This window comes from Pan troglodytes, chromosome 11 (genome assembly GCF_028858775.2).
Source record: "Pan troglodytes isolate AG18354 chromosome 11, NHGRI_mPanTro3-v2.0_pri, whole genome shotgun sequence".
Classification (NCBI taxonomy): Eukaryota; Metazoa; Chordata; class Mammalia; order Primates; family Hominidae; genus Pan; species Pan troglodytes.
In genome coordinates this window covers 62690889-62715136 of record NC_072409.2, presented here as the reverse complement: position 1 = coordinate 62715136, position 24248 = coordinate 62690889, and the positions used below count along the sequence as shown (strand labels likewise).

The 24248-nt window shown below is 40.4% G+C and overlaps 1 protein-coding gene across 4 annotated transcripts in view; it reads right to left on the bottom strand.

Annotated features, from left to right (window-relative positions):
- GDA (guanine deaminase) overlaps positions 1–24248 on the bottom strand; it is a 103148-nt gene that overhangs the window by 31791 nt on the left and 47109 nt on the right. For all 4 annotated transcript variants that reach the window (XM_009456729.4, XM_009456728.4, XM_024345711.3 and 1 more), the window contains exons 3-6: positions 17345–17516; positions 9315–9402; positions 6419–6524; positions 902–929 (exon numbers count right to left, since the gene is read on the bottom strand). In XM_009456729.4, the coding sequence (XP_009455004.1) occupies positions 902–929; positions 6419–6524; positions 9315–9402; positions 17345–17516 (394 nt within the window). The remainder of the gene's footprint in view (positions 1–901; positions 930–6418; positions 6525–9314; positions 9403–17344; positions 17517–24248) is intronic.

The following is a 24248-nucleotide window of genomic DNA, read 5'->3' as shown; positions in this document are numbered from 1 at the left end:
TAAGAATAAAGCAAGTTTGATGTTTGTACATATGTGAATGATGTCTAAACAAATCCACTAAAATCATTAATATTTCATGATTTCAAAATGTATTTAAAACAAAACACAGAGGGCTAGGTACAGAGCTGCCCCCAAGAAAGCAAAAAACACCTGACCTCTGTTTCTATAAGTTTGACTTTTTTTAGATTTCACAAATAAGTGAGATCATGCAGTATTGTCTTTCTGGGGCTGGCTTATTTCACTTATTGTAATGAGCTGTAGGTTCATCCACATTGTCACAAATGGCATGATTTCCTTCCTTTTTATGGTTGAATAATATTCCATTGTGTTTGTATATAGACATATACACTGCATTTTCTTTATTTGTCTGTCTACAGACATTTAAGGTGTTTCCATATCTTGGCTATTCTGAATGATGCTGCAATGAATATAGAGGTGCAGATATCTTTTCAAGATGCTTATTTTGCATCTTTTGGATATACACCCAAAAGTGGGATTGCTGGCTTATGTGGGGAGATGATGGTCAAAGGGTACAAATTTTCAGTTATAACATGAACAAGTTCTGAGGATCTAGTGTACAGCGTGTGTGGGAATAGATGTGTTAACAAATTTGATTCTAATAATCAATAAACAATGTATAAATATATCAAATCATCACATTGTACACCTTGAGTGGATTCAATTTTTGTCAATTAAATATTTTAAGATAATTTTTTTAAAATGTCTGACTTCACTGAGCTGACAGTGACAGTCCACAGTGACACATCAGGCTCTAGGTAAATACTTCTACATGCATGAGATAAGCCAGTCGTACACAGACTAATCACTATCAAGCAACTTTATGAATCCTACAGCTAATGCAAAGGCAATCTAAAAGCGAGCTCTGAACAAAGTTACTCACGTTCTTTTGGAGCATTTCTGACACAAATCTGAAATAAAGCAACAAATGCGTTAGAAAACTTGAGCATTTTCTTTTTTTCTTTTCTTTATTATTTTTTTTTCTTCAGACAGAGTCTGGCTCTGTCGCCCAGGCTGGAGTGAAGTGGTGCGATCTCGGCTCACTGCAAGCTCCGCCTCCCGGGTTCACGCCATTCTCCTGCCTCAGCCTCCCGAGTAGCTGGGACTACAGGCACCCGCCACCACGCCCAGCTAATTTTTTGTATTTTTAGTAGAGACGGGGTTTCACCGTGTTAGCCAGGATGGTCTTGATTTCCTGACCTCGTGATCCGCCCTCCTCGGCTTCCCAAAGAGCTGGGATTACAGGCGTGAGCCACCGCGACCGGCCAACCATTTTCAAATAAACATTTTAAAAAGGTAAAAACATGATTCTTACATATCCTGATTTTCATGCAAACATTTCTAATGCTGCACATGTTCCACCACCACTAATTAAAGATTAGCAAGTAGTAATTACTCTGCTTTTTAACTTGCAGCCAGAGATGGAGTGCAAAATCACAGGGAAACGTAATGTTATCATCTAGCATCGGTCGGGCTGTTCTCAAATATTCCCACAGCACTCAAGCTGTTCTACTAGCTCAAGCTCCGTTTGGAGAAATGTTGCAATATATTATGCTCTATGGATGTTAGAGTCATGAAGTCCTATGCACTTGGAGGCTTTTAGAAGCCATGAAGCTCTTTACTTCGAATTCTCCTAAAGTGGAAGCTACTTATTCCCACAATATCACCATTTATTTACAAGGGCAGAGTTCTCTTGGAGATGAACCTTGGAGTAAAGCAGAAGGAAAACGCGAGAGGTGGTTGTGAGGTGCATGGGGAATGGGATGGTAGTGATCCCACCAGTTTATGCCTGCAGGGATGGTGGCAACTGTAAAGACTATGAAATGGCTCTTTCTGCCCTCCCTAGGCACCTGTAGTTTTCTGCCTTCTGGCATTCCTTTGTTTCAGAACAAAATGAGAATTAAGGTTTACTATCACCACAAAAATGGATTAATAGATAAGCTGGGATAGGCTGATCCTAAAGGAAGGCGGGTACTTCCTCCTCTCTGTGAGCATGTAAGCAGCCCCTCTGCTCCCTTTTCAGAGGACACTTTTAAGGGGAAAGGGGTCTGGGGAACAGAAAAAAAGCTGAACTTCTAAAACCTGCATCAGAATATGTTTGGTCTTGGGAAAGATTTGTATCTAAAGCATTTTCTTCTGTATCTCTTAGATGTTGAACAGAATAAAATTACATTTTGGCCAGGTGCAGTGGCTCACGCCTGTAATCTCAGCACTTTGGGAGGCTGAAGCAGGCGGCTCACTTGAGGTCAGGAGTTGAAGATCAGCCTGGCCAATGTAGCAAAACCTCATCTCTACTAAAAACATAAAAATTAGCTGGGCATGGTGGCAGGGGCCTGTAATCCGAGCTACTAGGGAGGCTGAGATATGATAATTGTTTAAACCCGGGAGTGGGAGGCTGCAGTGAGCTGAGACCGTGCCACTGCACTCCAGCCTGGGCTACAGAAGAAGACTCCATCTAAAAATAAATAAATAAATAAAAAATAAAAATAAATAAATAAACCGATACAATTTCTTGTCAAATCCTTAAGGTACTATAGAAAAGCCATTTTAAAATATAAGAAAAGTATTTATATGGTCAGTAGAATCTCCCAATGTTGTATGAAAAAGAACATAATGAAAATTCATAATCTCAAGCCATAGTATGACCCACAACCAAAAGTAATTTAATGAGCAGGCCATATGTACTTAAAAGCAAATCCAATCTACAGGAGAAGCCCTGGTCTATAATAAAGGGTAGGGAGAGGGTAAATGATTTACTTCATTTTACAAGAGGATTTACCCTAGGACTCCTATAGCAAGTTCCTGCAGGCTTTAAATATAATTTGTTACACAAAAATAATATTGACATTCAAGTTGGACAAACCCACACAGTGACCTTGGCAAATAGGAAGAATGCCTCAGTGCATTAATTCATCTTTCAACTTTAATTCGACGCAGTGTGTTAATACATCTTGAGCTTCTCAGGCGTTTTTTGGTTTTGGCTTCAACAATGTGTGATTAAGGGAGAAAAGTGAGGGGAAGAATGCTAGAAGCATCAAGAGAAGCACTACTGTACCACAGGAGAAAATCACAGAGAGCTGGAGTCTCTGCAAATATGCTCACAGCTATTTATTCTGTACAAAATCTTCCTTTTAAAAAAATCTAATCACTTTCTACTCAACTCTTATCTAAAGTGGATGTGAACTAGAAAACACAAATATACATGAACACAATCTCACCCACATACTCCTATTTTTAAAAACTATTTATATTGAAGTATAATTTACATACCATAAAATTCACCTGATTTAAGTGCACAAATCCATGATTTTTAGTAGATTTATTGCGTTTTACAACCACCATCATAACCTAGTTTTTGAACATTCTCATCACCCCAGTTAGATTCCTTGGGCCCATTTAGTTAATAGCTATTCCTGGGCCGGGCGCGGTGGCTCACACCTGTAATCCCAGCACTTTGGGAGGCTGAGGTGGGTGGATCACGAGGTCAGGAGATCGAGAGCATCCTGGCTAACACAGTGAAACCCTGTCTCTACTAAAAATACAAAAAATTAGCCGGGCGTGGTGGTGGGCGCCTGTAGTTGCAGCTACTTGGGAGGCTGAGGCAGGAGAATGGCATGAACCCATGAGGCGGAGCTTGCAGTGAGCCAAGAATGTGCCACTGCACTCCAGCCTGGGCAACAAAGCAAGACTCCATCTCAAAAAAAAAAAAAAAAATAGTTTTTCCTACTTCCAGCCCCAGGCAATCGCTGGTGTTCTGTCTCCATGAATTTGCATTTTCTATACATTTCATATCAATTAAATCATACAATGTGTGGCCTTTTGTGTTTGGTTTCTTTGTCTTAGCACAGTGTTTTTAAAAACCATCCATGTTGTAGTATGTATCAGTGCTTCATTCCTTTTTATGGCTGAATAATATTCCATTGTATACCACATTTTGTTTATCCATTCACCAGTTATGAACATTTTGGTTGTTTCCACTACTTGGTGCAGGACAAGTTCTCATATGGCCTTGGTGACCCAGTTTTTCCCCTTTTCTTACTTGTAGCTATCAGAATAACTGTAGAATGTGCTGGAAATGCAACCACCCTGAGATATGGAGAAACTGGTCAGAACAGCCTGGGCTCTGTTCCCATTCCTCCTAGAACAGGATGTTCTGCAATGTTTTAGCTCAGTGAGACCAGTTTCATCTGGGTATAAAACCACAGGTAGAGCATGCTCACAGGGTCCCTCAGCTATGATGTGATGTGGGGCATGCACATATGAGACTCTTGGGCAACTTTCCTGAGCCGTGGAGGATCAGTTCACCTAGGCTTCTATTGTCCCTTGCTACCTATCTGTGCATAATAAACTTGCTTTGCTTAACTTGTTGTATAAGTGTGCTGTCTCACCAGATTCATGCAAGTGGTGTGCAGTATTGGTGAGGTGTTTAGAGTCCTCCCCTGGGATTGATACCTATGTGCAGTGAACCTGCTCTGCATTTGTCTTCTATAAATGATGTCACTATGAACATTTACCTGCAAGTCTTTACGTGGAAACATGTTTTCATTTTCCTCGCACATCTTTACTTTTTATGATTCTATCTGCATATGGTATCCTATTCTTTGAGGTGGAAATCTTTCCAAAGTAGGCTGTCCACAATCTTTGGGAATCCAGCTCAATGTCCAGCAGCAGCAGAGTGGGCCTTGGTCCCTCCCATGGTCTCTCTCTAGCCTGTGTCACCACATAACATCCTCAGAGCTTTTATTACAGGTAGTAGAGTGAGGCCCTATTCCCTATAAGCACAGATGTAGAACCAAAGCAGAAAAAGGAACCACATCTTCCCTCCTGTATGCCTGCATTTCAGCTTGCAGAGATGTTCTTTCAGGTCACCTTTGTGGAGAGGGGATATTCTAGATCCCTATATTAGCCTGCTATGGCCATTACAGCATACATCCAGAACAACTTTCCTGTTCCCAAGGTAGGACGAAATAGTAGTGAAGGATGCATATACCACCTTGAGAAAACAATAAAAGATACCCAATTATGGTAACTTTTGGTGGTTTCATTACAAAAAAAATTCTTCTTTATACCTTTTTGTGCTTCTCTAAGTTCTGGACCATGGAAACACATATTACTTTGGTATCTTTTAAAAAAATCCTTTTGTAGTGAAAGTCTTTCATTAACCTGTAACTATAACTCATTTTTCCTAACTTCTTGTATACTATTTTATTTCATAAATAATTATTCACTTCCATCATCATTTTTAAATTAACACATGCCATAGCAAGTATTCTTGCATACCCTCTGTTTCTCTCTCTTTTATTCTCTTTACTTACATTGAATATGAGGTGTTATCTATATCATGAGAGAAAGAACTTTGAGCCAGGCACAGTGGCTCATGCCTGTAATCCCAGTGCTTTGGGTGGCCAAGGCAGGTGGATCACCTGAGGTCAGGAGTTCAAGACCAGCCTGGCCAACCTGGTGAAACCACGTCTCTACTAAAAACACAAAAATTAGCTGGGTGTGGTGGTGAGCGCCTGTAATCCCAGCTACTCAGGAGGCTGAGGCAGGAGAATCTCTTGAACACAGGAGGTGGAGGTTTCAGTGAGCTGAGATCGCGCCATTGCACTCCAGCCTGGGTGACAGAGTGACAGTCTGTCTCAAAAAAAGAAAAGAAAAGAAAAAAAAAAAAGAACTTTGAATTTAGAGTCATAGACCCTGGTTTTGAATTCTGGCTCCACTACTTAAAAGCTGTATGACTGTGAGCAAGCCTCTTAGCCTATGTCAGACTCAGCTTCCTTATCATAAAAGACAGATGTGGACTGGGCGTGGTGGCTCACGCCTGTAATCCCAGCACTTTGGGAGGCCGAGGCGGGCAGATCACGAGGTCAGGAGTTCGAGACCAGCCCAGCCAACATAGTGAAACCCCGTCTCTACTAAAAATACAAAAATTAGCTGAGTGTGGTGGCATGCACCTATAGTCCCAGTTACTCAGGAGGCTGAGGTGGAAGAATCGCTTGAACCCAGGAGGCAGAGGTTGCAGTGAGCTGAAGGTTGCAGTGAGCTGAGACCACGCCATTGCACTCCAGCCTGGATGACAGAGTGAGACTCCGTCTCAAAAGAAAAAATAAAAATAAATAAAAAATAAATAAAAAGACAGATGCTTCATGGAGATTTCTATGAGGATCAAGTGTGGCACTACGAAGGAAAGCTCTTTGTAAATCATTAATGATTATCGAGTGTTTGATCAAATTCACTGTAGACTAGCCGACCCATTGCATTAAACAGAACATTCTGAGTCACTATGTGCACATCCCAACTGGGTGATAACAGTATCCTGTTTCCTTTTTCCATCTCTAACTCCATCAGTGCAGCACAGGAATTCACCTGTAAGACAAATCAAGACAAATGGGCCTTTTACCTCTCAGTTTCCTTGATCGATTCCTCAGTGGTCTCCTTGTATTCTGGAAAAGTGTCATTCAAATCCATGCAAACTTTGCCCACAAATGCCCGCTGTCCAAATTTATCTGTAAAGTATACGCAAAAAGAATATGAAGGCATGTTTGTTTCTGAAACAGTACTTTTTCTAAGCTTTCAACAGTAATTTTTAAATTAAAATCATATATGGAAAACATAAATGAAAATGTAAAAGATCATCCACCATCACACCACTTAAGAACAAGAACCACCACAAACTCCCTACTATATTCAGTAAACAGTAAAAGTTTTTCTATTCATCACTTTAACCCACTACCTCCCCCATCCCCATTCTCAGGCTGTCAGGTGGGTTTTTTGGTTTTTTTGTTAGTTTGTTTGTTTTGTTTTTGAGACGGAGTCTCACTCCGTCACCAGCCTGGAGTGCAGTGGCGCGATCTGGGCTCACTGCAACCTCCAACTCCCTGGTTCAAGTGATTCTCCTGCTTCAGCCTCCTGAGTAGCTGGGATTACAGGCACGCACCACTGCGCCCAGCTAATTTTTGTATTTTTAGTAGAGACAGTGTTTCACCATGTTGGCCAGGATGGTTCGATCTCCTGACCTTGTGATCTGCCTGCCTGGGCCTCCCAAAGTGCTGGGATTGCAGGCGTGAGCCACTGTGCTTGGCTGGGTGTTTTTAAGTTATTATTCAGTTTTTCCCTTTGCTTATCCAGTGTGTCTATATTTTCATTAAATATGTAACTATCTTTGCTCTCATTTTATCACATGGTAAAGGAGCAAACAGTCTCAGGTCCTAAAGAAAGACTCTCTTAGTCATTGGCATACCTACACTCAGCTTCTTCTCCCCAAACTTACAATCTCCCTCCTGTCTCCTACTCTACCACCATCCCTTGAATCTCTCTCTCCCTCTCTCTATCATGATCCTCTTCTAGACAAAACACAGAATGGCTGAGGGATAAGAACATGAGCACTGGAATTGGAAAGATTTGGACTGATTCCTTATTCCTCTGATTACTCCAGGTGGTGGATATTATTTGGTTAAGGTCTAAACCTATATATGTACAGTGTTCTCTGCTATGTGTAGGGTTGTGAGGAATACATGCAATAATATATATAAGGTGTCAGGCATGTGGTTATCTAGGCAACATACTGCTACTATTCTTTTTTTTTTTTTTAAGGTGGCGTCTCACTCTGTCACCCAGGCTGGAGTGCAGTGGCACAATCTCAGCTCACTGAAATCTCTGCCTCCTGGGTTCACGTCATTCTCCTGCCTCAGCCTCCTGAGTAGCTGGGACTACAGGCACCCACCACTACGCTTGGTTAATTTTTTGTATTTTTAGTAGAGACAGGGTTTCACCATGTTAGCCAGGATGGTCTCAATCTCCTGACCTCGTGATCCGCCCGCCTCGGCCTCCGAAAGTGCCAGGATTACAGGCATTAACCACCGCGCCTGGCCATACTATTCTTAACTGAAACAATGCCAATATTATCTGTGAGGAATTTTATGCAGTCTTACTAGCAGCTCTCAGCACTAGAACCTAGTCCTCATCAAAGGTGCTGGAAGAATTCTATTTCAGCAAGAAAGCTGAGGCTATATGGGACAATGGTAATTGTTTTTACAGTGTCTCCATCTCTGTCATAAGAGATTTTCAAAAACCTTTCTGCCTCTCTCCTTCCCCTGTAATTCATTTAGATAACTGGCCATTAGATTAATCTTCCTTAAAATACCACTTTCATCACATCACTCACACCTGGACTCAGAACCTTTTTTGAGTCTTTGGTGCATATTTGAGCTCTTCTACAATGTGAACCCTCCCATCTGCCTACCCTCTTCTCCCACTGCCCCCAGGCGATGAATCCACTCCTCTAGTTAAACTACTGTGGTCCCTGCATCCACTATTGACACTCCTGTTCCCATACCTGTGTCCTTCCCCTATCTAGAAGACAGTTTGTCCTCTCCTCATCTTGTCTTTACTTCAAAGCCCAGTTTAAAGGACCCTTTCATAAAGTCTTCCCAGATGTCGTAGTTCTGGGTTTCTTTGCCTTCTCTGAAGACTGTAGTATCTATTTTCAGAGTCACCCATTAGGTCAGGTCTTTTGCATAAGCAAACAGTGGCATCAGTGTATCAGCCAACAGTATTTACTGAGCACCTGCTATGTGCCAGGTACTGTGCTGGGTACAAGTTTTGGAATCATCAACTCGAATCCAGAATCAGCTCTTCTTACTAGCTGTGCAACCCTGGGCATGTTACTTATCCTCTCTGAGCGTCAGTCTAACCATCTGTAACATGAGGACATCAGTAACCACTTCAGAAGGCTGTTTGCCGCTGAACTAATTCTTCCAGAGTGCTTTGCACAATGCTAGACGTCTAGTAACAGCACCATAGTTGTTACTAAGGTTAGTGATCAATGGCGTAGGTATTCTGTCTGGCTTCTCAAGGGCAGAGACTATTTTTTATCTCATTGCATTTCCAGCATCTAGCACAGTGCCCTGACTCTAGCCAACAGCCACCATGTATCTGCTGATATAAGAAACTATTACCACAGCTAGAATTAGTAAAGTTTCCCTAAAAAGCCCTAAATTAATACACAAAATTCAGACTCATATATATCATTCTGTAATCAAAAATTGTAAGTAAATAATCAGAGTACTTAGAAAATAGAAAACACTCTATGATACAGTTTTCTATTTTCTAAGTACTTTAGAAAATTTCCTAAGGGCCACAGTGACATATAGACACTTAATTACTTGCAAAAAATGTAATGCTCATGTTCTAGCAATTAAAAGGCAGGTCTGCCCAAAAGTACATATAAGTTGTTTGCCACGATGGTCTGGCTGTCTTTGTTTGAGGTGCCCATAAATCATGCTTCATTTGCTCACCTGTAATGTCGGCAAGGAGCAGAGATGAGTCAGTGTGAATTGTTGCAAAGTAACAAGCTGTGGTTGTTCCATTCTTTAGTGTTCTCCTCTAAAAATAAATCACAAAAACCGCGAATCACGTGTGCTCAGAAAAGTCACATGGTACATCCAGAGGAAAACAGAATTTTAGTTTTTAATTTTAAAATGTTTTTATTTAAAGGTATGCCATCTTGATGTAGAGTACAGTTAGGTAAATGGCAAAAGGTATTTATATTCCAAAAGTTAGCTGGAGGAGAAGCTGATACTTCTGATTTTTTCTCGATTCACACAGTTCTGTGCTTCAGAATTCATTAAAATGTGATACTAATGAATTCCTTCTTTCTTAGGATTGTTTAAGGATATCCAAATTTTATTGCATCTGGGAGTACATAAATAAGGTTTTTCTTCTACTACAGAATAAAAATATTCAGCCAGACTTTAGCTCAACCTGGAAGGTTAATCACATATATCTATCTCCTTTCCTTTGCAAACTACAACAAACATGACAGTAAAGGAGTACAAACGTTATTAACCCACAAGAAGAACATGAGAGGAGAGACATGAGCAGAGAAAACATTTCAATATCTTCTTGGAAGACAAAAAACATGGACGAGAACCTGGAAGCAACTTGGAAAGAAGGAGAGAAGTGTGTGGGTTTTAGCAGGGGACTGGCTGGAAGTCTATGCAGGTATGATTAAACCCTGGCAGGAACCTTGTTGAAATCAGCCAACCACCCTTAACTTCTTCCTTGTAAGAGAGATTTACTTTTTATAGAACCTGGATAGTATTTAGAGGGTACAAGCTCCAAAAGAGAAGGTAAAGCAGAGGTTTAAGTGAAAATCTGGCTGACCTCAAGGGCACTCAGTCATTTTCCCCAGAATACCACGTGTACTACTCCCACAACTCCTGGCAGGGGACTAAACGATTCTTTTCTAGAGAAAATGAATGGCTCTAAAAGAAAGATGTCTTCACAGTGACGTCTGGGACCCAAATTCACTGCCTTCACTACTCATCCTATAATGAAGTTACCATCAACAAGTGATACCTCCACCCAGAAATTCCAGTCAGCACCTTATAGCATCACAGTATGAATGTATGTCCAGGGTTTGATAGGCATTGGAGGGAATCTATTATCAAAAAGATAAGGAGGGGGAGAAAGAATCTGGAAAATATCTTAGAGGAAACATAATCTATAAGGTCAGAAAAAAGCTCAGTTAAAAAAAACAACTATGACTCACATCCTCAAAGAAATAAAAGACACTATTGCACCCACAAAACAAGAACAGAATGCTATGAAAATCAGAATGCAGGAGCTCTCCAAAAGTAAAAATATTATAAATGAAATGTGGAAGCCAGTAGGAGGGTTGTAGGATAAATTACAAGAGAATTGCTCAGGAAAAGGAAAAGATGAAAATCAAAGGTGAGAACATAAGAAAATTAGGCTCAATCTAGGCAATCCAACATTTAGAATAAGAAATCTAAATTTTTTTAAATAAATGGAAGGGACAAAAATATGAAAAATAATATTCATCTCCAAAATTAAAATCCTCATAGAATTGTCAGCACAGGGAATAAAAAGAGAACCCAAAGTAAGGCATATAATTGTGAGATATTAAGTTCGTAAGTACAGAAAAGATGCTAAAAACTCCAGGAAAAAAAAAAAAACTGGTCACAGATAAATGACAGGACTCACAACGACATTGGATTTCTCACTAACAATGCTGGAAGCAGAACAATGCCTTCAAATTCAACTCATATATATCATTCTGTAACCAAAAATCCTAAGTAAATAATTAAAGTACTTAGAAAATAGAAAACGCTCTATTATATAGGTTTCTATTTTCTAAGTACTTTAGAAAATTTTCTAAGGGCCACAGTAATACACAGACAATTAAGTACTTGCAAAAAATGCAATGCTCATGTTCTAGCAATTAAAAAGGAGGTCTTCCCACAAGTACATATAAGTTGTTTGTCACAACAGGAGTTATTTTTAACATACAATTTTATACCTTGGTAAATTATCAATCAAGTGTGAAGGTAGCATAGAAATATGATTACGTACCAAAGGACTTGAAAATTTTACTCTCCATGAACTCTTTCTTAGGAAGCTTTTAGAAACTGTCTTTTAGTAAAACACAAGAGTAATCCAAAGTAATTCCTGGATCCAGGGAGTGGGCATTAAACGCAGGAAAGAGGCAAAGAGAATGCCAAGATTACAGTAGTGCTACAGAGAATGCTGACCAGAAACAAGAGAATGGGAGGAGGTGAGAAGATCTTCAAGAAAGAAAATGGAACGGATATTGCCTGACCTGTCTGAGCACTTGGAAAAAGGACTAGTGGATTGAATACTTTGGGGCATATCTTTAGCAGAAGCTTTTAAAGTGCAGAGGAAAACCCTCCAGACAGTGGCTCTTGCTTACGTTTTGCCTGTTATTAGCTATGTGACCTTGAGAAAGTTGCTTACATTCCATGTTTTTTCCTTTGTGAAAAAACAGGGTTTTCTTGACTAGTACAGACATCAGAAGCTCAAGTGTCTGCAGGATTGAAATAGTTTGGAGTTAGGATAATAGAAATGAACATGCCGTACCTTAGACAGTAGCCTCTAATTAGATCCAGTGTGTTCCATTTTTTGTTGTTGTTGTTATTTTGGGTTTTGTTTTTTGAGACAGGGTCTTGCTCTGGAGTGCAGAGGTGCCATCACACATCACAGCTCACTGTAACCTTGAATTCTAGGGGTCAGGAGAGCCTTCCACCTCAGCCTCCCAAGTAGCGGGGACTACAGATGCATGCCACCATGCCTAGCTATTTTTTTTTTTAAGACAAGCCCTTGCTATGTTGCCCAGGCTGGTATTGAACTCATGGCCCCAAGTGATCCTCTTGCCCTCAGACTCCCAAAGTTGTTGGGATTATAGGCATGAGCCACCACACCTGGCCCAGTCAATTGTTTCAAAAAAGCAAATGAGAACTCAGTAATATTGGTTAGCCCCAAAAGTCAAAAGAATTTGGAAACCTGTCAATTTTTCCAAATATTAAGATAATTTTCATGTAAAACAAAAAGATCTGGCCACCAGCAGAGGATGTTTAGAACCTGTCAATTACAGACAAGGATGAGCTCTCCATCACGAATCCAGGTGGAAAGCCAATACCATGACAAAGGTATCAAATTTAATCTCCAGCAACTAGAAAAGTGTATGGGTTCTAGGATGTGCTCAGTAAATATTTACTGAATGAACACCTGAGGAAGCAGAATTACTAAAACAACAAGACACATAAAATGAATGAAAAATAGCATCCTTTGATGAATAGGACAGGATGTCGTATCTTGAAAGAGGAACAGGTTATTATAAATAGTAAGAGTGAGTTAATGATTTACAAAACTGGCCCATACCATTTCCTAAGAATGTAGTATGAAAGAAAAGTTTAGAGACATGAAAACAGAACAGAAGTTTCAATATTTTTCTAATAGTAATTATCAAAAGGAAGAATAGATTGAAGAGAGGAATATACTCAGAAAGAGAGAGAAAGAGAAAGAGAAATAACAGAATTCCTAGAAACAGAAGGAAGACAGAAGTTCTCTTATTGAAAGAACTATGTATTAAAGAGAATGAATTGAAGAATTAAACTGAGAATGAATTGGGATGATCAACAATTACAATTTCAGAATATCAGGAATGAAGAAAAAAATCTCAAAGGCCAGAAAATTAACTAGAAAGAAATGAGAATCAGATTGATGTCAGCACATTGGATGCTGATAGATAAATAATTTCAAATAGAATTGTCTCTACAGCTAAGGCATTGTTCAAGAGTCAAAAAAAAAAGTAAAGCCATTTTTGATAATTCTAGGTTTTAGAATGTTTATCACTCACCTGATTGGAAAGAATTGTCAGAGGATATATTCCAACAAAAATGAATGAAGACAGGGATCCAAGTAGCAAAATAAAAAGCAAAGCTCATTGTTAAAGTATAATTATAATAATTATTATTATTGAGATGGAGTCTCACTCTGTCACCCAGGCTAGAGTGCAATGGCGCACCTTGGCTCACTGCAACCTCCACCTCCTGGGTTCAAGAGATTCTCCCGCCTCAGCCTCCTGAGTAGCTGGGATTACAGGCACCCGCCACCATGCCTGGCTAATTTTTGTATTTTTAGTAGAGGCGGGGTCTCACCATGTTGGCCAGGCTGGTCTTGAACTCCTGACCTCAGGTGATCCGTCCGCCTAGGCCTCTCAAAGTGCTGGGATTACAGGCATGAGCCACCGTGCCCGGCCCTCATTGTTAAATTAAGTGCAGGTGTTAAAATAAAAAACTGGAATTAAATTGAGATAATTTTTTAAAATTAAACTTAAAAGTTAAATATTATCTTAAATACAGTATACACGGCAAAAAAAAATGGAACTAAAATCTCAGATGATATAACATAGGACATAGCAAAAAGGGTAGGGATGCAGAAGGGAACAGAATGAAAATGTTCTTGTCTTACCATATGGGAGAATATGCAGCAAAAGAATAGAAGTGTTCAAGACTTTTAACAACTTCATCTCATAGAGATAGAAAAAAATGTCAAATCAACAGAGAAAATGCAGTCTTCTTTTAAAAAATCGCAGAATAATCATAAAAATTAACCTTTTATTAGGTCATAAATCTCAGCTATCCCCAAGAAAAATGACACATTACATTTACTAACCAAACTAAAATAAAACTCAAAATTAAAATGGATATGTAATCTAAATTTTTCTAAATTTTCAAAATTTTAAGCACCTTTCTACAATCTTGACTTAAAGATGAAATTGAAACGGAAAGCTGGGGTTATTTAGAAGCACTACACAAACACTGATAGTAAGCCCCTTCCTCAGTGTCAGGCCCAAACCAGGAGGTACAGGGCTTATATGGGAGAAGATTTTAGTGAATGAGAAATTGAAGCTTCAAATTGGACTGTGTTAAAGCAAGCTAAATTTGGCCTGAGCATGCTTCTCAACTTTGAGTTTATAAGGAACTGCAACCTAACTTAGTATATCAACTCACTGAAAGCCTGATTAGTAATATGCTTTTGTAACAAATAGCTGAGTCTCAGCCAATCACAGCAGCTGAGCTCTAGACAGTCACAGGTGCCAAGTGATCAGAACAAGTTCGAATAAGGCAAACCCAGAGCTGTAACAATCAAGCTGTTGCTGTACCTCACTTCCATTTTCTGTCTTAAATGCTGCCTGCCCACCTTGCTGGGCAGAGTCCTCTGAACCTTTCCTGGTTCTGAGAGCTGCCTGATTCTGGAATCGTTCTTTGCTCAATTTACTCTGTTAAATTTAATTTGTGTGAAGTTTTTCTTTCCACAACTAGAATGAACTGAAAACACTAGAAAGTTCAGGAACTGCCCTAATTACAGTAAAGGGACAGGACAGGGAGACCCCTGAGAAAGGGAAGAAGGAAGGGAGGAAGGAAACCCAAAGCTACTCCTGTTTATTCCCACTGAGCTCATCCCACTGAGTAGGCTACGTGGCTAGTTAACACATCTCCACACCCTTAAACAGATGTCAGCCATACCCTCAGTGCCTCCAACTTAAAAGTTTATGGGCCCACACTCATTCATTATCAGACACATAAGAAAGAACATAGGATATGTGCTCCGCAATTTTTTTTTTTTTTTTTTGAGACAGGGTCTCACTCTGTCACCCAGGCTAGAGTGTAGTGGCCTGATCTTGGCTCACTACAACCTCCTCCTCCGGGTTCAGGCGATTCTCATGCCTCAGCCTCCTGAGTAGCTGAGATTACAGGCACATGCCACCACACCCAGCTAATTTTTGTATTTTTAGTAGAGACAGGGTTTCGCCATGTTGGCCAGGCCGGTGTCAAACTCCTGACTTCAGGTGATCCGCCCACCTTGGTCTCCCAAAGTGCTAGGATTACAGGCCTGACATCAAATACTTAAACCACCATCACACTCGGCCTGACATCAAATACTTAAACAAATCTCTGATGTCAGAAATAATTTATATGGAGTACTGCCTGAAAAATATATAGTCTTTGATACTCTACCTCTCTAAACATAAAAGAATGATCTATCTGGACTTTTTGATAGTATAGAATCTTTACAATATATATTTTGGCAGCATAGTGTCTATCCACACTAAGGAATATTGAGATTAATTTTCTTAAGTTTCAGTATGAAGCATAGATATGCTTTACCTTAACAAATGTGTTTTTTAATCATAAAAGCAGTGTAAATTTCATAACTGATTTCCCTCTTTGGGTCAGGTTCTAGAAATCTAAAGCCAAATTCATGACAAACTAACAAATGCATGGACCCCCACAGTAGACATTGTTTTCTTGGTTTTATTTTACTTTTCCTTCCCCCTTTTTTTTCTTTGCCTTGATATCATGACTCATTTTCTTTTGTTGTATACTATGCAATTTTCAGCTATCTCACATCTTTTTTAGAACAATGTGAGGTATAAATAAATTTTGAGAATAAAGATTTGGTGTGGTTAACACCATTCATTAACACAATGCACCAGCTACTTTATACATAGCTTTAGTCCTTCTCAGCTTTTCTAGTGTCATGTGGTGCATGCTAAATATGTAAGATCCACAATTGCACTGAATTTATAATTACGTGAGGCAAGTGTATAAATGTTAGCACTTGCTCGGCTGGGCGCGGTGGCTCATGCCTGTAATCCTGACACTTTGGGAGGCCGAGGTGGATGGATCATGAGGTCAGGAGTTCAAGACCAGCCTGAGCAATATGGTGAAACCCCGTCTCTACTAAAAATAGAAAAATTAGCCGGGTGCGGTGGCAGGTGCCTGTAATCTCAGCTACTCGGGAGGCTGAGGCAGGAGAATCGCTTGAACCTGGGCAGCAGAGGTTGCAGTGAGCTGAGATCACGCCACTGCACTCCAGCTTGGGTGACAAAGTGAGACTCTGTCTCCAAAAAAAGGAAAGAAAAAAAAAAGCACTTGCTTTTACTCTTTAAGACTGGAATGATGCAAGACCAAAAAAACTGGCAAGATGGTTAGGTCAGTTGATGTGGAAGGCTTATAATACTGCCACCACCACATGCAGTGAACACCTTAGGAGGAATCAATGGGTCCCACAAAAATCCATGAGTGTTCAGACCAAGTGCGCTGAACACCAGGACATAATGGTCAGACAAGGCAGCATTTGCACTTTAGCTCCTTTACTGCAGAAACTGTTTCTAATTCCCGAGTAGATTCTGGTTCTGGGCACAGGATTGGAGTAAGAAAGGAACTGATTTTCCTGAAAGAGGAGAAGGAAGGACACTTACAGAGCCTTCAACATATGGCTGGCACACACTACTGCCACTGTTCAATGACTGTACTAGCCCCAGAGTTCCCTCTAGTGGTGTCAGTGCTCAAGTCACATTACCACGTGCCATGCAATATGGGACCATCCTATTTTCCTTCCTTGCAAAGCTCCCAGAATAACATGATATTCCTTCTAACAGTAATTTAAATTTTTAATTTTAAATTTCCTTGGGTATTTTTAAAGCAAACAAATAGAGCTCCTACCATGTGCCAGGCACTATTCTAAGAACTTCACAAATATTAACTTGCTTAATTATCATGAGAATCCTGTGAAATAGGTACTATCATGATCTCTATTTTTTACAGATGGGAAAAGTGAGTCACATAACTTTGCAAAGGTCACATAATGAATCCATATGGTCCTCAGAACATCATTATGGATTAGCAGGAGTAGGGAAATACACACATTCATTAAACCCAGATTTGGTAAAGTAAAACACAGAAAGTAAAAGAGTAACGTAAACCCACCAGATTGGGGTTTTGGAAACTTGGATTCAAATTCTGTCTTTGCCACTGACTAGCTGTGTAGGTGAGGTGGTCACAAACTCACTGGACTGTGAAAAAGAAACTTAAAAATTCTCTATGGCCCATCTTAGGCTTAACTGCTTATGCTTTATAATTTAAATCTGTCCTAGGAAACTGATATTTCTATAGATGACCAAACAGAATACCATACTCACACACAAGATACTTACAACAACTCTGGTATATACTTCTTCTGCAAAGTCGATGTTCTGGAATCTGTGTTCTGCAGGAAATGTGTACTTGGTCAGCCACTCCAAGAGTGACAGGTCTATGCTACTTCCAGCAAAGGAATACTGAGAGGCATGGATGTGTGTATCAACCAGCCCAGGCATGAAGAACTCACTGGAAATTAAGATGAGAATAAAAGTATTTAATAATATCTTCAGTCATTTCCCATATTTTTAAATCACATTTTTTCCCAAGCATGATTTCACTGTTCACCCCACACAGGTTTATAGGTAATGCAATCAGACAACTGTAAATTCTCCAATTATTTAGAGGTCAGGACATAAAAATGAAGCTCTGCTAGGAGAGATATAGCTCCTAGGTTGGAATGGCTGGTCGGGGTTAACCAGTGATGACGAAGGGAGGGAAAAACACAGCATTGAGCAGAAGCAAAGCAGTGGTGGCACAAGAAAGGACGGGAACTCTGATTTAATCCTATGACTTTGTTCTCACAACTGATGGTTGTAGGTCAGAGATCAAGAATGGAAGAGGAGGCCTTTAAAACTTCTAGAGCCGTGCTGAGCAATGTGCACACGAGTCACTAAGGGCAACTAAAGGTGAGAAACAGACTGGCTGCAATTTTAGACTCAGCAGTCATCTTGATCTTGTCTGACTACAAGAAACCTAGTCTTTTCCCACGTGTTACAGAAACTGAGTTCTGAAATAGAAGCAGCAAGAGCAAGCTGGTTAGGGACAGGCGATCTCAGGAGATGGACCACAAACGGGCAGTGGTGTAAGTAGTGAAGCGAAGAGGGAGTTACATATGATGCTGTGACAACCATGCTCAGGATGCTTGTGATCACTAATGCTACCACCATGATCCACCAATTAATATTCATATTTCTATTAATTCTTATAATTAGAAAGTCCTTGAAAGTGTTCAGAGGCACTACCCACAGAATTGAGGCAGTATGGTGCTAACAGACACTTCATGCTTTTCTAAAGAGCTAATGCAGTTCACCACAGTCACTATTAAGTATCCAACCTCATCCAAACAGATATTTGCCAAAAGATGGGACCCTCTACTGCCACCATTATCCTAGGTAAATATTCAATCACATAAGCAACTTGAACTTGAAACCTAACATTACAAATAATTCCTCATGCTATCAAATCAAATGTATACATACCACCTAACTGTAAGCCTAATAAAGCCATGAGTAACTCTAAATGCTTTATTTTAAAACAAGAGCAAGGAATGGCAGACTCAGTGGTCATCTTGATCTTGTCTGACTACAAGAAAGCCTCTACATCGCATGGAAAAGACTAGCTTTTTTGTAGTCAGTTATTATAATAATGATGGTGACAGCAGCTAATGTTTCCTGAATATGTACATTCACTAGGCACTGGCACAGCGTTCTACATACATCATCTCATCTGTGGGCAGCAGTTGAGTTAAAGTGTATACATTCTGGTTTTGGCCTGCTAAGATCTGAAATCAGGTTTGACCATAAATCAGCAGTTAGATATTTGACATATTAAAAAAAAAAAACTCTGTGTGACTCAGTTTCCCCTTATGTAAAATGGAGATAGTAGTAGCATCATAGGGCTGTCGTGAGGATGTATTTAGTGTGTGTAAGAACAATGCCTAGATAATGGAAAGCATCAATAAATGTTATGGATGATGATGATGATGATGTAATGTTCACAAGAAACTTAGTAAGTATGAGAGTACTGTTACCCTCCTTTACATAAGGGTAAGCTAAAGCTCAGGGAATTTATGTAGCTTGAAAAAAAGTAACTGTTAACTAGTCAGCTTTGGCGCTGAGATTCAAACCCAGGCAGTTTGTCTGTAGGTTCAGTACTCTCGGTCACTACGTTCCACGTGATGGAATTGTTAATTCACTGACTATGGAAATAAAGAACAGTGACAAATTTTTAAGGACGTCAAGAAGGCAGCATTAAGTGGGCCTATAATGTGGGAAGCACTCTGAAAGGCAGGGTGGAATATGGATTTCTCTCAGGTATCAGTCACTGATCTCTCCACAATGTCAGTCCTTTGGGTCTTTGCTTTCTCTCCCGTCATAAAACGGAATAGCAGTGTAACTACCTCATGCAGTTAAATTGTTTAACCAAATAATATTTCCCAAATGTCTACTATATTTAGGAAACCGCCAAGCCCTGTGGAGAGTCCAGAGAAAAATAAGGCATATTGTCCTCAAAGACTTTATAATCTAGTTGAGGAGGTTACGGGTGAATGAGGGAGACAGAGAGGAGGAAAAAAAATGAGGAGAAAGAAAAAGGAGAGGAGGAGAAGAGGAAAAGGACGAGAAAGGAGGAGGAGAAGGAGAAAAAGAGGAGGAGGAGGAAGAGGAGGAGGGAAGAAGAAGAGCAAGAAAAGGAAGAAGAAGGAGAAGGGAGAAGAGGCAGAAGAAAAGAAGGAGAGGAGGCTGGGCACGGTGGCTCACGCCTGTAATCCCAGCACTTTGGGAGGCCAAGGAGGGCAGATCACAAGGTCAGGAGATCGAGACCATCCTGGCTAACACGGTGAAACCCCATCTCTACTAAAAATACAAAAATTAGCCAGGCATGGTGGCAGGCGCCTGTAGTCCCAGCTACTCGGGCGGCTGAGGCAGGAGAATGGTGTGAATCCAGGAGGCGGAGCTTGCGGTGAGCAGAGATCGTGACACTGCACTCCAGCCTGGGTGACAGAGCGAGACTCCATCTCAAAAAAAAAAAAAAAAAAAAAAAAAGAAAGGATTCAGATTTGAGGGTCTTCTTATATAGGTAACTCTAGAAGTTGGCGATGCCAGAGTTCTCTGTGGAAGAAAGAACAAACCAACATCTTAAGCAGCACCTTCGACTTCAGGAGTAAGACTGAGAAAGAAAAGATCAGGATCAATCTTGGCAGAGTTATTGTCAGGAGGGTAGAGGGAACCCAGGACAGAGAGGTGTCAGGGACAGTAAAGAAGAGACATTCAAGAAGGAGCAGGGCAGTGACTAGTGCCAAAAACTGCAAGGGTCAAAAATGCATGGCCTCAGGAATAATCCTAAGACCCCCAATTTTGGAAAGATTTAGCTCTTCCTTTAAAAAGTAGTCACTGAGTCTCTAGAATGTTTTTGTTACTGCACTAAGTGCTAAAAAGAGAGTGTTTGAGAAAGTCCTGTGCAGATGGAGAGCTCCCTTTTAAAATATTTGGTAGTGAAAGTTAGGATGAAGAAGAGTTCAAGTCACTTTATGTTTTTCATGTAGGAGAAATGAGCATGTTCATTGTAGCTGAGATGAGAGAGTGAAAGATGATTCAGAGTACAAAGTCTTCAGAGGCAACAGAAGCGCAAGGATTTATTGCATCTGAAGTGTGATTTTTTTTACCCAGAAAAGTTACAATCCTTTTAAGGAAATAGTAAGCATCGTGAAATGATTATTAATAAAAAGATTCCCAGAATCAAGGTTACAGTCCAGGATTAATTACAGATAATATTGGTACACACAGAAGCATGGAATGTGAGAGTGCACATGAGATTAGAGGTCAGTGAGCCCACCTACTCATTTTATAGAGAGAACAAAAGGAAGGTCTGGGATTGCAAGTTTATTTTTGACTTGCAATTTGTTGGCGGCTCAGCTAGGATTCAAACTCGGTTCTCCACTCACAACATCACTTATGGCTAAATTGTAGCTACTAAAAGCCCAGCTGCAGGCAAAGCAGAGAAGAGATCTGAAGGCAGCAGCAGAAGGTAAAAAAGCTCTCCTTTCTCCCTTCTTTTCAGCTTTCCTCTTCTCACTTTACTTAATCAGCATCATAATTTCCTCAGAGAATCTCAACTTCCCCCAGGTATTCCAAATCTGCAGTGTTGGCCAAGCTGTATCATAACCTGAGCAAAAAAAATTATATATATATATATCCCCCTATATATGCTTATCAGAACATCCACCTATCTTTTCACCAAATGGAACACATTAATAAAGTTTTATAATCAGAAAACAATACAGGTATATATCAATACATGTGTGTATTAACCAAACCATCATCACCATCATCAGCCTGCCCTACCAGTAATGCAATGGCATCATGGGCCTGAGAATCCATGTTATTTGAAAGTGACTGTTCCATTGCACAAAAAAAATGCATGGCTGTAAAACAAACAACATCTTGTCTTTATTTAAAATGTTGGTATTTTGTTCATCATGAGTTTTTGCATTAATTTTTTTTTTTTTTTGAGATGGAGTCTCACTCAGGCTGTAGTGCAGTGGTGCGATCTCGGCTCACTGCAACCTCTGCCTCCCAGGTTCAAGCCATTCTCCTGCATCAGCCTCCCGAGTAGCTGGGACTACAGGGGCCCACCACCATGCCCGGCTAATGTTTTGTATTTTTAGTAGAGATGGGGTTTCACCGTGTTAGCCAGGACAGTCTCGATCTCCTGACCTCGTGATGCACCTGCCTCGGCCTCCCAAAGTGCTGGGATTACAGGTGTGAGCCACCGCACCCGGCCCACACCTGGCTAATTTTTGTATTTTTAGTAGAGACAGGTTTCACCATGTTGGCCAGGCTGGTCTTGAACTCCTGACCTCAAGTGATCCGCCTGCCTAGGCCTCCCAAAGTGCTGGGATTACAGGGTGAGCCACCGCGCCCAGCCATGCATTACTTTTTATATTTTAAAATATTGTCTTAAAAGTATTTATCTTGATTACTGAGTTTTTGCCCCTCCCCCGCTGCTTTTAAATTTTGTGCCTGAGGTGAATGCCTCACTCCCCTCACCCTAATCCTGGCCCTGCAAACCTGTCCAGGGTCCATGGCCACCATCTGATTCACTCCTACCACAGCACTGCCCATGGTACTCCAGTTGTGATTTCCCTTTTCTAAAAATCCACACAGTACTGAGATAGACCTGTAGATACACTGTGTATTGGGCCAAGTCTATTAAAAACTGTCTGAGACATCCCTTTATGGTATTTTAATCATGACTTAAATTCAACCGCACATAACTTGTGTGCTTGATATAAGAATCTCTGCATTTTAAATATAATCTTTCTTCAAAGACTTCAGTCTTCTACTAAAATTTAAATTATTTCTTACCTTACTACTTCCTTGTGTGCAGTACTTACATACGACCCCCAGAATCTGCATTTCTGATGGATTTAATTTCAAAAGCAACCTCATAAAGAGGAAGAAAAGGAAGTGAAGACCCACAGTTATGTTTACCCTCCTCCCCATCCTCCAACCGTTTCCACCATTCTCTCATCCCATCTCAGCCTCTACTTCAACTGCTTCCAAGCCTTCTTCTAATCCTGCATCACAAAGACACGCAAGCAGGAGACTATAAATGTCAGTTGCTCCTCATCATAGATTCTTACATGAAAATCTAGCAAGAGGAAGTAGATGGTAACAGCAGAAGCTACTATATTCATTTCCATGCCCAGCACCCACACACTTCCAAGCCCATAGAGAGGCAGCAGGGAGAGGGAAGGAGGCAAGGGATGTGAGTAAAACTGCAGGTTGAGTGAAACATTATAAATAGTCACTCTTGTCTCTCTGGACTATGACCAGGGATGAGCTTCATAGTCTAAATGACCTCAAAGAGGGAAAGTGGCTTGCTTGACTTTTAACATCTGCAAAGCTACAGTACAGTCTGTGGATTCAAACCAGGTATTTTCATTCCTAGTTCAATGTTCCTCTATTACGTGAAACAGTGTTTCTCTATATTACGTGAAAGTCAATTCCCAAGTTATCAAGTGTTTTCAGAATATAAATGGTACCAATTTTATTGGCCTTGGAACTTACTTGGCCTGAAACAAGATAAAATATTTTAGCTTTAAAAAAGTCTTCCCATTCATGTCCTTTGCAGGGACATAGATGATGCCAGAAGCCATGACTTTCAGCAAACTAACACAGGAACAGAAAACCAAACACCGCATGTTCTCATTCGTAAGTGGGAGTTGAACACAATAATAACAAATGGACACAGGGAAGGGAACATCACACACCGGGGCCTGTTGGAGGGTTGGGGGCAAGGGGAGGGAGAGCATTAGGACAAATATCTAATGCATGTGGGGCTTAAAACCTAGATGAAGGGTTGATAGGTGCAGCCAACCACCATGGCACATGTATACCTATGTAACAAACCTGCACGTTCTGCACATGTATCCCAGAACTTAAAAGTAAAATAAACAAAAAATAAAATAAAAATTATAATCAAAAAAAGTTTTCCCATTTCCATAAAGCATATCAACCAGGCTATGAGGAAACTGAGCTTTTTTTTTTTTTTTTTAACAGAGTCTTGCTCTTTCACCCAGGCTAGAGTGAAGTGGCATGATCTTGGCTCACTGCAACCTCTGCCCCCCGGGCTTCAAGAGATTCTCCTGCCTCAGCCACCCAGGTAGCTGGGATTACAGGCATCATATGCGCCACCATGCCAGGCTAATTTTTGTATTTTTAGTAGAGACGGGGTTTCACCACGTTGGCCAGGCTGGTCTTGAACTCCTGATCTCAGGTGATCCACCCGCCTCGGCCTCCCAAAGTGCTAGGATTACAGGTATGAGACACCATGCCTGGCTGGCCCAATCATTTCTTTAAGAACTGTATAACATATATTAAATATATATTATATATAAAATATAACAAATATTAAAAACCACTAAAAGTAGTTGAAATATAATATCACAGCTCAAGTGTGCTTCTGAACTTCCCCAACCAATTGATTCTCAAATTTTCTTTCCTCCCTACTTCTTAATAGTTAACCTCTATCATACCCCTCCCCACCTTGTTTCCTTCCTTATAGAAGCTATCACAATCTACTATGGTCATGCGCAGGTATCTGTTTGCTTGTTTACTGTCTTTGTCCTCCATGGACTGTAAACCCTGTGAGGACAAGGACTTTGAAGATCTTTTTCACCTCCAGACCCTCCAGTAC